We start from the raw sequence: 14,101 nt of genomic DNA on the forward strand, positions 1-14,101 counted from the left end.
GAAGATGATTAGAAAACCAGTATATGCTGGTTTTCATCCTGCAGGAATTACAGAACACCCAGGGTGGCCATCATGCAGCATTTTAAAACAAATGAAGTTTTCTTCCACATATGCCATAATTAAATTGTGGAGCTCATTTTCACAGATTGCTGTGGATACCAGGAGTTCAAAAAGCATTAGGCAGGTCATAGAAGAGAGATTTATCAAGATGCCTGAAAGCGGTGGATGAAAACTCTTAATTTGCAGTTTGCTTAAAGAATTGTCCTTACATAATCACCCTGGTTTCTTTCCATAATCAAATACTACTAGATATGGGGCTAAGTGAGCCTTTCATCCAGCACAGCCTTTGTATATTCTTATGTCTGTATAAATAGTTAGGCTTAATTAGTTTATTTTCAGTTGTCATACCATTTTTATTATTGTCCCATTATTCATGTAGGAGTTCCAGTAGTTTCTTGCACAGGCACATATTCATTTAACTTTCAGAGTGCCTCCTGAGTTGAAACACTGCTGTTTCTGTAATCATCCTGAGTCATGATATCGAGGAGTGATGGGGCCGTGACCATGAGTGGGAGAGAAGGGGAAGGGAATTATGTACATTCAGTAAGTGAACTGTGCACAATTCTGGATATCAGGAAAATATAGCCTGGACATTTTACTCTGAACTACTTCGTGGAGTTAATCTCAAACCTAAGGCTTTCAGACACGGTGTCATAACCAACTGGGTCTTCTGAGCTCCACTTCTGACACTTGCATGGCTTTTAAGGAGTAAGGGAAGGCCAATCCAGTTCTGGGCTCCACAACACAAGAGATGGACTTACTGGAAAGAGTCCAATGTGGGGCCACCAAAATGATCTCCTGTGAGGAGAGGCTGAGAAAGTTGGGTCTATTCAGCCTGGAGAAGAGGAGGCTCAGAGGGGAATCTTACCAATGCCTCTAAATACCTGAAAGGAGGGTGCAAAGAAGATGGAGCCAGGCACTGTCCAGTGGTGCCCAGTGTCAGGATAGGAGGCAATGGCTACAAACTGGAACACAAGAGGTTCTGTCTAAACTTCAGGAAGCACTTTACTGTCTCGGTTACTGAGCACTGGCCCAGAGCTTTTCTCCCTCAGCAGACAGTCACTGTGAAGAAGCCTCATCATAGTGGCAATGTGAAGAACAAAATTATTTTGACCAGAACTGGCTGGAGAGAACAGGTTTAGCTACGTACATTGAGTGCTTGAACTTTTGCATAGCTGAAATAATGTCTTCCACCATATATATGTGTGTGTGTGTATATATATGTACTAGAATGTGGAGGAACCATCAAAGAATTTTTAAATTTAGTTTTTTTTTTTCTATTATAACTCTTCAAAATGGCATTTGATTTGGTTCAGACTTATATTGTGGCATATCTGTCTGCAAAGAAGTTACTTCAAGCTAAACACTTCCCACCCCACCCCACCCTCCCAATAAAAATAGTATTTCTGACAGATTGGAGCTAACTTTTTCCAGTTCTAAAAGAGCTAATTTCATCAACTCAGAAATTAGCTTTAACAGTGCTAGAAATTTAATAAAAGATATTAGGTAATAATTGATTGTTTCTGTTGGTTTGGCAGGTCTTCATCATGTTGCAATATTCAATCTTCTGGTTCTTTAGTATTTGGAAAATTGAACTTTCTCCATTTATGCAGGTGATTTTTCTTTTTTTTTTCCATTTATTTATGTTAGCTCTTTTAAGTCACTGAAAGCATACAAACAAATCAAACACTGAACATTTTGCCTTCAAATTACTGCATTTTAGATTTCTGGATATCTGAGTTGGGCCTAATTTTTCATTGTGTTCAAAGCATGGAAAAAAGTACATTGCACCCAAAATAGCTATATATTTTTGAAGAATGTGTTTATGATCTGCTGCACAGTATAGATATACATATTGTATACACAAGTGTGCCAACATGAATATACAATCCATTTAAATATTTTCAACCACTATTCATAATGTACAAAAATAACCTGTTTATCTACATGTTGATTTACACTGCAGAAAAACTGTACTGTGATTCATTTTTTCCATTAGAAACAAATCAACACATTTCTACTTGCAAAATGAAATGAAGCGTAAGGTTTGCATATGATAAATTACTTCCAAATCAGTTTATAAATCTCTGTGGAAACAACAGTCAGCAAGGGGTGTTGGTACCACCTCTTCTGGCTGCCACTCTCCTTTTGTTTTTTTCCATTCTTTTTTTTTTTTTTGAAATTTTCAATTCATTTGAGTGAGAACAAAGGGCCTGTCCTGATATTTTTATTTCTTTTTCTTTACTGTTCGTGGGAGCAAAAAATATACAGAATCATTACACCTTTGTAGCTGCAAAAGAAAAGATTATCCAGTAGATGGGTAAAAGGCCTTAGAAGTAAATAAAAGAAAGGATTGCTAAACTTGGTGAATGGAAGTCTTGGGATGAAATTCAACCCATTGGGTGTATTTCAGATCTATCAGCTTAAAATATGTGCTAAATAATGTGTTTGCTTCTTGGCTGTTGGAGAGATGTTGGACACCTCTCCAGTCCCACCATGGCATGGGCTATCCTGCCCACATGTGCACCCTCTTGCTTTCCTGCCTGCTGTTAGCTTGCTGCTGCTTCATGATGGGGAATCATGGAGTTTATTTTAAAACCTGCATTTTTAAAAATCTGCTTGGCAAACACCCGTAAGGGTGGTGGCTTTCTGTCATGTCTTTTCCCCTGCTGTTGCACAAAGGTTGACAAGAGCCATGAAGAAGACATGGCTTTCGCTTTGTGTGCTGTGGACATGCAGGGGGACAAGTGCGGCAGTCCCTCTTTTGGAGGCCACCTGGATCTCTTTGGAGTTGAATGCTATTCGCTGTGCTACTTGACAGAGGATGTCGACAGGGAATTTAGGCTGGCTGCATGCTACAGATGAGAAACAGGCTGATGCAACATACTTCAGTGTTAAAAATAGTGTCGTATAATGATGTCTATGTTGCATGAAAAAAATTCAAAGCTACAGGGTGGTAAGGACCATGACGTTCCAAGTGATCTTGGTGACTTTATCAAGGGAAAATCACGGCAGCACTGAAGAAAACACCTGTCCAGCTCTTCCCACATTACATTTTGTGAGGTACTTGGCAACTGCTCATTATTTGTGTAAGCTAGCAAAATTTCCTACTGCTCCTTTGTAGCCAATGTACTTTAATAATTACATTTCTACTTGCTGTAATGTTTTTATTTTAAAATATATCAGTTTCTCTTTGTTGGTGGCAGTTTTGTTATCTCTATTTTTTTTTTCAATTATTTTACAGGAATTTGGTACAAAATTTTGATTTGCATCTCAGCTGCTTCATTGCAAGACCAGCATTATCATCATAAATTGGCTTGTGCTTGAAATCAGAAAGCAATAGTTCCAGGGGTTGTGGAATTTTCATTCAGAAATAGTTGAATATTTTAAAAGACAACTTTGAAAGATGTATTCTGCAATTATATATTCTGTCTGGTTGACCATTCTTGCAGTAAGTAAGAATAATGCTGTGTTCCTTACTAAGTGGTACTATACATATGTTTTCTTCCAGGATTTATGATTAATTATAGATTGCCATTGTGCACTGCATGATCTTTCTGTTCAATCTTTGTTGTCTACATTACAGTTGGAATTGCCAGTTGAATAATAATATGACAAAAGTCCAGTTCTTAGCGTTCTTAGGTAGATTGTGGTTTTTGTTGTTGTTGTTGTATTGTGTTGTTTTTTCTTTTTTATTTGCCATCTCATCAATGTATGAGAAACATTTTTTACATGCAAACTAAACTATCACTTGCCTTGGTGTTCTGCGCAATGAGAATGTTGTTATTACTTTTCCATCAAAACTGATTATTTTTAGTATTAAGGAGCTTAGAGAAAACAACATTTCTGATTGATCAAGTATCGCCCCATAACGTTCTGCCTACTTAAATCATTAGCCCAGCTGAAACAAGTACGCATCTTGTAGTTCTTAGAAACATAGAATCAGAATATCCCGAGTTGGAAGGGACCCACAGAGATCATCAATTCCAACTCCTGGGTCCCCAAAGGACCACCCAAAAATCAGACCATGTGTCTGAGAACATTGACCAAATGCTTCTTGCCCCAAGCTCGAGTTTACTTATGCCATTAAATAGTTGCATTTGACCTTTGGGGGATGGATTTCAATGGAAGGTGCAGAACCCACAGCCTGCATATGGTTGTGTTTAGATTAAGGCACAGTTTTATGCTGTTAACCTGCTCCTGCTTTTACCTCACAGTAAATTGTCTTTCAGTAGAAGTAAATTATTTGGATATTGTTTCATCAAAAGTGTGTGCATGTTTAGAGCATTAAGCAGGAGGTTATAAAAGGAAATACATTGAAACAAAACAAACAGTACAGTTTTGGATGTTGTTCATGCACATTTTGTACTTTCCTTTGCTTGTTTCTTTTCTCCTCTAATGGGAAGTACATTTTCTAGTGTAGCTTAATAAGAGTCAAGAGAAGACTTGGAAGAAAATGGGCACCATTTCACTCAATGAGAGACAAACTATTAATTGGTTAATGATTAGAACAGAAATCAATGATTTTCAAAGCCACTAAAAGAGAAAATTTGGTCTCCGGTCCTCTATGAATTCAGCACTTCTCTGAAAACTCTACTCTCAAATAGTTAAGCTATTGGTTTGAAGGTGACAGATCTTTACAAATGGCAAAAGCAAATCTGCAAAATCAGCAGAGTCGTGCCCTCATACCCCCTGGAGAAACAGTCCCGTGCTAAGCCAGGTAGACCCTTGGCACGGGAAGCTTTTTTGAACAGCACACGGGACCACATGAACTATATCCAGAATTAATGCATTTAGGACTACCAGGAATGAGATGTTAAAGCCAAACAGGTGAGGTAACGTTTGACACCACAGACATCTTTTCACCTGGATTTGGGTAGAAAGACCACAGACTCATTTAAAGTAACCCACTGAACGAGTTGGCCTGTGTTAAGTCAGGATCTGGATCGTGTTCACATCAGGGAAAGAGAAACATGCTGTCAGCGATCCCCTGCATACAAAACTCTTCGGGAACAAAGAAACATTTGTTGCCAAAAGAGCTGCCACTGGCCTTTTCACATCCCTGCTTTCCGTGGGGGGTCCCATCAGGTGCCTTCAGCTCTTTGCCACCCTGCAGACAGTACAAAAGGTTCAATTTTTTGTTAGAAATGTCACAGTCGCTTATGCTTGGTTTTGCTTTCTTTTCGGCTAGAGGCCAGAGCATTGTGCTGCAAACTAAAGCTCTTTCCAGACTTTTCTCCAGGCTGTTCAGCTCCCTTTGATCCCCTGGGGTTACTTTCCCAAGCTGAAACTCTGGACTGACAGCAGCACTCTTCTAACCTTCTCCAAACACCCTACATTATTTTAACATCGCATATCACCCTACGGACTGGAACCATGTTCTTAAAATATCTCCCTACCACCTCCCAGTCCAGAGCACTCACCCAATTTTCTGCCTCATTTTAAGTTTTGTGTGTAGGTTTAGAAGTCGCTCAGGGAAAGGCTTTTTGCATAGGTGCTGCTCCCTGTGCCTTAATTTTCCATCATCACTGGGGGGTTGACATGACTACTTGTGAAACGTATAAAAGAGGATAAATCCAAACATCTTTTGGTCTTCAAATACTGTTGATGGCACTAGCAAACACATGTTACTGCTCCTCACTTTTTATACTACAATGGATTTATGCAGTGTCTAATGGCAGTCAAGTGGGTTCTGATTCCCAAAGGATTGTAAGGTACATGGTTATCACTTTGCAAGTTATGGATGCTCAGTGAAGGGAAACTGTTTTGCACTATGTGAAATTTCCTCTTGGCTCTTTTATATTATAATCTGCAGTTCTTAGTGGAACAGATAAAACCAAACAAATCAGAAGTTGAAATGTCCTGACCTTTTCCTGCATTAAAGTTTTTATGGTCTCTGAGCTGTTCAGACGTAGGAAATAAATACTTACTGGTTTTTATCACTGGCATCAGGAGTCCTCCAGAATTTCCCTTGCACAACTTTGCAGCTTGCTGCTGCCATAGCAGCATTCCTGTGTACACATGAAGAATGAATTAAAAATCCTCCTTCCTTCTCCAAATACTATCCAAATGTCACAGGGACGGTCTTGGGTATTTGTGTCTCTGGTACATCTGGTACAGTTTTGTGTGTCTGTTTAATTTCAGCAGATCTTCATCTCTGTTTAATTCCACAGAGCCAGGTAAATTCAAAGAAATAATATCAAAGTCTCTTCCTCTTTGCATCCTTAACTTTGTAAACAGAGCTGAATGTGCTCAGAAGAGAGGTGATTTGTGGCACAGTGTAGAAACCGATGTTATGAAAAAGCCATTTTATTTGTATCTAATGTCACTGTCACATTCTTCATGCAAAGTCAACCCAGATCTTAAGGAAACCTTTAAGTACTTTTCCTGATCCTCCTTTCTAGCATTCTCTATTGATCTCCTTCAAGGATTGCATTTCCTCCCTCTCTCTTACAAAGAGTAATCAAAATGAGCTCATTCGCTATCTATCATAGCCTCAACAATACACTCTGTGCAGGTCCGTCCTGGACTTGCCTCTTTATAACCCTTGGCTGCAGTTTTCTTTATAAGCCCTTTTGCATGTCCAATGTCCAGTTCTTGCTCTGCCTGTAGTATTATAAAAGGAATCACATTAAAGGACTTTACTGCCATTGTACTGTACCTTTTGGATACTCTTTATCCTTCAAGTGTCGTGGGTTTTGAATGAAATGCTCCCTTATTATTACTACAGATAATAAAAGGAGGAGGACTCCTTTCACCGTGCTGCTGTTTTCCCCACTGCTGCATGGCGATGTTATTGTTCGTGCACTCGGTTTCTTCCAGCCCTCTCTGATGAGGACTTCTGTGCCCTGCTGATCCTAACCAGATCAGCTTTCTGGCTGAGATGTTACCTCCCCACAAATACTTTCCAGTTTAACCTCTCACACTCTGGGTGCTGTAGCTTATTTACCCCACTTGTACGTTTTCCTTTAGCAGGTTTTCTCTTTGACTGGGCATTTCCTCCTGTATGCAGACCCTTGCTTCTAAGTGGGATTGCAGAGCACAGTCTCCTGGTGGAGGATTCCCAAGCTCCATTAGTCTCTGTGGGAGACTCTGCATCTGACGAGGATGTATTGCAGTGCTTCAGGATTGCCAGGCAGGGATTCTGCCCATGTTGCTGGCAAAGTGTACCAACAACTTGGTCTTCCAGCTGCCTCCTGGTTCCCAGTGGCAGATGCTTTGTGGGACTGCTCTGGATGGATCTCATGGTGTGGAAACCCATGTATGGGTGAGTCTTCTCTATGGTCAATGGAGTTTTGTTCAGGCTCGTCATTAAAGTCTATGGCATAGTTCATTTCACACTGAAGACAATGCCTACCCTAGGTCATTTAAAAGGCACCCTGAAGTTGCTATCTTCCCACTGACCATAAAGGGAGATAAGGATGACTAGCTCAGATTTCGAAGTATCCAAGATGTCTCATACTAGGTGAGATGTGGTATCCCACATACGATGTGACTCAGCCTGCATTGTACATATTGGCACTGACCGTGCCTTAGTTGCCTTTCCAGCCTCCCAGCTTTTCATCTGGCAAGAATCATTCAAATACCTAATCTTACAGCACGGATGGCTGTCTGAGTAAGGCATCGCAGACACAGGCCAGACAAAAACCTACAATTTTACACTTAGTATTCATTGCTATTCAGTATAGAGTGGTAATGTATACAGGGATAATGTACTCCTTATCATTTAAAGGGAGCAGATCTGTTTTATCTCCTCCAGGAGCCAAGGCACGAGTGGGGATTTCATTAAGGTGCAGTGTCTCCATTTGACTAGTGATCATTATATTTACTGCAGAGTTTGTATTGTTGCATGCATGCTCTCATTTGGACCCTTGCATCCAGCAAATGAAAAACAGCTCACCACTGGAAGTTCAACAAGCCCCTGACAAGTCCAAGCAATAATTATTCAATGCATTCATTTTTTCTGCAGCAGGGAAATTCTCTGCTTCCTACACTAAGAGATCTCTAAAGGACTAAAATGTAATTACAGTTCCACCTAGAGCTTGGTCAAGCTCCATCTGTTTCTCTGAGATGAACATTACAGCTCTGAACTGTGCCAGGAGCTGGTATGTAGGAGTCAGCCCAAGTTATCAACCTGTTGTCTGCTCCTTTCGTGAGTGTCGTTCTGTTATTTATTGGCACTCTCGTACAAAGCCCAATGAAGCCACAGGGAGTTTTTGCACTGACTTAAGTAGGTTTAAATCAGGCCCCAAAATAAAAATTCTCTCTTTAGAAGGCAGGATGTAACAGAATGGTGAGGAACTATGAGTGGCTTAATCATTACATTTACTCAGCTTTATGACTAATGCTTGTGTCAGTTAACAAGTTTTATTAACAATATAGTGACCTTGAAAACTCTGTACATCTGACTAACTCATTCTACTTTATGAGTAAGTGCTCTATATATTGAGCAAGGATGTAATTGAAAAGATGTCATATAAAGTGACTTGATGCTTAAAATGATTTAAATATTATATGGATTGTAATTTCACTTGAAACTGATACAGTTTTTAAATATTGAAAGAATACCTTAAATTACTGAAATTAAGGGTGGCAGTATAGTATCAGCATCAGGTAAAATATATGTGTAAAGTGAAGTGAATATGAGGTTATTAATCATAGGTATTAAGTGTTAGATAGTACAGAAGTATTCCAGCGCTGGAAACTATTAAATGTGGATATGATGAATTTGCGGTCCATAATTTGCCAAGTTTGGAAATCCGTATGACAAAGAAAATGGGTGCCCTTGAAATGTATTGATCATAACGCTAATGTTGTAGCAGGTCATATTTTACACGAAGTGAGGCTTAAAATATGCTCCATCCACAAGCAAGTGCAGAGAGCTGGACAATAACCGTGTAGTTATGAGGTGAGTCCCTGAGTTGCCACATCAATGGGGAGGGTGCAAACAGTACATCGCACTCCAACCCACTCAGAAGTCTACACACCCCTTCTTTCTGCCCCCAAAATGTCACTTAACACTGAGCTAAATCAGCACATCTACTTAGCCATTTAAGTTCTTTCTCTTCCTCAAAAACTGTTATATGCCATAGCACAGGTGTGATATATGCAGCGTGATCACACCTCCCGAGATACATAGCTGGCCTGCCTGCTGTTGAAGCCAAACTTTTACACCACTCAGCTAAATACCATACCCTTTCTTTGAGAAATGAATATCCATACATTTCTCTGTGCATGTTGTATTCTGCCCTGCATTATAACTGTGTAGTCCACAGCCTCCATCAGTGTGGTAAACCATGTGCAAAAATGCACCGTGGTTGAGCACCATGACTCCACGTCCTCCTTGATAGCATCCTTGACCCAACAGACACCAGGACTCAAGTGCAAGTGAGACCTGAACTTTCACATGTTTCTTAGTTCTGAAATAAATGTGAAGGACACTGCTCCTGTGTCAGTTCCCTCATCCAGGAGCACAGTAATGTCACAGCGTTTCCCAGCCATGACACAACCCTACAGATTGGGGTGTGCTCCTTCACCTCAGTGCTCAGCTGTGACTGCCCGGTCTCCTCTCATCTTTTCTGGAGATTTAGCACAGGGGCACTGGGGCCACATCCTGATGAAGGGGTTGAGCCCAGGTGAAATAGGACCTGTTCTGTAGAACATGTAGAGGAGAGATCACAATGGTTCACTGAGGTGACTGTCCTTCACACCACGTTTTAGCCAAATCCATGTCCAGGAACTAAGAAGATCCCCAGGTTGGTTGGGGGGAAAAAAAAAAAACAAACACGTGTGAGAGAGAACTCCACTATGAAAGGCGTGTGGGAGGGATGAAGGAGGGAATCGAGAAAACCTGGGAAGTAACAGCAACTTTGTTTGATAAGGCTACTCAAAATAGTATTCATGTGACTAAGCCAACATCTCAATCTGCTAGTCCCCTTAGGCTCCCTTTATAAACAGAGATGGAGCCTGGGACACAATTTGTCTCCTGCTAAACCCAGTATCTGAGACATCAAATGAATCACACACCCCAAAGTACTAATTTCTCTTGAATATGGAGGGAGTCAAAGTGACTAGCTCAGACATTGGTGTTGACCTTGTGGATGTCTAAAGTATAACTCAGATGAGAGCCACCACTCTTGTCTTTACTGAGGAAGCCATTTTTTCTTCCCACAATAGTGTTAAGCAAGATTAGTACTTAACTATGAGTAACCTGTGTATGTGAGGTTTGTCAATAACTATAATTGTTAAGTTTTCATTTAACTTCCATGTCTCTGTATATCTATATACATCCATAACTTCTATGGATGCATTTAAATACACACATAGACACAAATACACAACCATACTCAACTATCCCTGATTTTTCACCTAGGAGCTGCACAAAGATGCTGTCATATAAAAGCAGTTATTTTAAAAACACAAACAAAAGCTTTAAAAGAAGGATAAGTGAGCTGCGTGTTAACTTTATTGTTATGCAGATGTTTTCTATCGCCATTGTAGTTGCAAATCCATTAGGATATACCTTCACTCCAGCAACGTACATACAGTGCTGCAGATTTTAATTGATCGTGTAAGGTGACTGTCAGTCCATGTACATTGAATGGATGCCACACTGGAGAAATGTGACTCAGAATAAAGTGCCATCAGGAGGCTTTCTGTGCTATGTCTGCTAAAGTGAGTCATTATGGAGTGAACTGCCTCTCTTTGCAGGCAGACCTTTAGACAAGAGACTATGAAACGTCAAGAAGCTCTGAAACATCATCCTTGTTCTAGAAATCCTTTCATACAAAAAGAAGCCAGTCTACTCTGTTCTACCCTGACAAGAGATGCTAATCCAAACCTTCTTCTGTCTCGGCTTATTGCGTTTTACTATCTGGAAATATTTTCCCCAGAGCAGAGAAATGCTCCAGTGGTGTTAATATTCCCATTCACAACAGAGGTTTCAGATGTGCAATGTTCTTCTGCCTTCTGTACCTGAGTGCTATGGATGCCTATACTACTGCAGCTGTAGTCTAGATTGAAGCTGGCAATATCCTGTATTTGCAAGATCTTATTAAACACAGTTAAGTTTCATGATATATGGCAGCAACCTACAGATAACTAAACTGTTGAAGTTACAAGAAAACCTGTAGCAACTTATGCATTCAGTTTCCATTTTAAATCTAAAAGAAATCTGAGCCTTTTTGCAAGTGAGGAAATGCACAGAGAAAATACCTTAGAAACCTCAGCTCTGCCCCGCTACCAACAGCAATCCAACTTCCTTCCTCCTGGCAGAGCTTCTCCAAGACATATGTTCTTTGAGCTGACACATAGTGTGTTGCTATTAGGGGAGGACTAAGGGAAGCTGGAAAATTAAAATTCTGTTCCGTGGGGAGTGTCACTGCTTGCTTATGTGGTTCTTTTCAAGTTTAATTAAAAAACCTAGGATGAGTGACTGCAGCCTGGAGATCATGACCACATTGGTGCACTGTGGAAAGGCATCTTTGTTTGCCCAGGTGTATGTTAGGACTTCAGCTCTTGCTGTGGAAAGATACATCAGTACATTGCCATGAAAAGTTTCACCAGGCTGTCATCTTTTGGCAGCAGTACAAAAAGCTTCATGGAAAAAAAGAAATCTTAACCACCTCCATTGAGGGTATCTGAGATACTGTCCTGCCTCGATAAGTGTCCTCTGTAGCTTAGTTTTGTCCTTTGGTACTTTCAGAAAGTCTTTAAAAAGCTTCCTGTAGATACTGCTGCTAGCTCCTGCTAGGCCAGAATGCTCCGTGGCATCACTTCTCTTTCTCAAAGTTAATGCTGAGGAAGTCAACAGTAGGATGGAAAAGTGGCCTCAAGCTATGTCTAAGACCCGTTGTTTGCTAGGAAGGGGGTTGGAGGATCAGCTCATTTATGGTTTGCACCTCTGTGGTTGAATCAGAGAGAAACGCATTTCTTCCCTCTCCCCCTCCTCCTACACCCTTAAATAACAATTCAGGAAAACATCTGAAATAGCTCTTTGATAGAAATGTGTATCTTCAGTTTCCTTATTTAAATGCAGGGACTTTATTAGGTAGAAAAAGTCAGCTTTCATTTATACCAATTTATATGAATTAAATAGCTGCAAAGAGGATCATAAAAACATGAAGCCTGAAGGCTCAAACATCAGAAGGCAATTAAAGCTCGAGGCTTTGCATGTACTGGGAGGAAGAGCGGCTATACAAAAATATCTTTGAAGAGGATACTTCCATGGCAGAGGAGCAGCTAACTCCTACGTGCAGCAACACATACACGCAGCCTACTTTTTGTCAGCAATGTATCCAGGGGTCCCTAGGGGTCCTGCCTGAATACTGTCACTGTGCATTCACAGCTTCAGGCTCAAGAAAATCCACTGAAGGGTATGCATAATCCTTCAGAGGAGCCTGGAAAACCCAGAAACCTGGACCTTGTTACACACACACACACACACACACAAGAAAAAAAAAACAAAACTCATATTCAATATCTGATTTAAGTATTCCTTGACCTCTATCAAAATTACATGAAAAAACATCAGCATCTCCAACGCCAGTGACCCTATCATCTATTAAAAGAAGATGTTTTAAGCAGAGTTCTCCATGGGAGGTTCCATTTTTCCATTAGAAGCTTTCTTCTCCTTGATTATTTCTCTGCCTTCACTTGTGTTTGTAATTCTTCTCGTTTGCTGACAATATCATTAATATCACGCACTAGATATGTAATGAAGTGAGTAATAAGGGGTAAACTGCTCTAGTTCAGAATTGGAAGCCAGAAGAGTTCTGGGATATGGATTAGCCTGCAGAAAGGAGCTCTGAGCATGAGCCCAGAACCTCACAGCGAGATACGTGGATGTATATGGCATACAGCTGCCTCTCACCAATCTATTTATTCTTGCTCTGAGCCGCCAGTAATGCCACTCCACTGGAAGGTTGCGAATGCATCTTGTGGGCACAGGCCAGGAAATAACAAAATTGGGCCCAGCATGTTTCCATCCAAAGATCTGGAAAACTTTGATCATTCATTAGGCAAGAAAGAGCGATACTGAAATCCTTTCCTTTGTACTAAAAATAAATCAGACACACAAAAACAAGTTCTGCAGCCTGCCACCAGCTTGGTCCTCCCGAGGGCTGTGGCTGAGGCTCCCACTGCTGCAGCTGCAGCTGTACCTACCTGCCTCAGGCCAGAGCATGAGTCCCTCGGGGCTTGAGAAAACAGTCATCTCCACGTTGGGTTGTCTTTGTTCCCTCTGCAAATTCGTTGCATTTGGGTTTGGATCTCAAAGCTTTTTTCTGGCTCTGTGTCAGCTTTGCCATGTTAACTTCCTGACATCTTCTCAATTCCTGATATTTTGATGCAAGTTTTTTTTTCTTTTTTTTTTTTGGGTGGGGGGGCAGATTATTTAGCTGCAAATTAATTCATTTTACTGGACTTTTCCCTCAGCAATTACTAAGTAAATCACATATCATTCCTGATGTGCCCATCAGGCTCACCTCATGTCATGACGAAAACTGGCATTTATTCTGATTGTTTGTTTCATAACCCATGCAGCTGATTCTGGTAAAAACAGAAATTATTTTTAAAAACTCTTTAAGAAATCAGTCAAGTGCAATTTTTCTTTACCAAAGTTCTGGCAAGAAGTTCTAGATATCCTGACTAACTAAGGGTTTCACAGTCTCATATTTAAAATGGTTGTTAAAGACAGTTATATACTACCAAAAATAAGGCTGAGAGATATATGTTTTTTCCTGAGTTATCCTTTTTAATAACAAGAGGGGAAACACCTATAGTTGTTTGTTTCTCTCTCAAAGCCATTGCATTTTAAGAGCTGAAAAAATATAATATAAGAAGTAGGAAACCCTTACAGCATGGAGATATTTAAGTGAATTGCCCCATTTAAGTAGGCAGTATCCAAAGAGAGTCTATGGCAGCACACCTGATGTACAAGTTACAGATGATTATTCAGACATAGGTGATGTAGGTTTATAGCAGTAGGCATAATACCAAGTGTATAAAGGAAACATCATAATGCCATGGATTTACCTTACCT

The 14,101-nt window shown here is 40.3% G+C and overlaps 1 protein-coding gene across 1 annotated transcript in view; it reads left to right on the plus strand.

Moving 5' to 3' along the window:
- Positions 1-1,654, plus strand: part of GPR158 (G protein-coupled receptor 158) — a 199,248-nt gene extending 197,594 nt beyond the window's left edge. Inside the window, exon 12 of the mRNA XM_083827611.1 lies at positions 1,599-1,654. Within this exon, the coding sequence (XP_083683737.1) occupies positions 1,599-1,639 (41 nt within the window). The 3' untranslated portion in view covers positions 1,640-1,654. The remainder of the gene's footprint in view (positions 1-1,598) is intronic.
- Positions 1,655-14,101: the final 12,447 nt, after the last annotated feature.

The sequence above is a fragment of the Anser anser genome (assembly GCF_964211835.1).
Source record: "Anser anser genome assembly, chromosome: 2".
NCBI lineage: Eukaryota > Metazoa > Chordata > Aves > Anseriformes > Anatidae > Anser > Anser anser.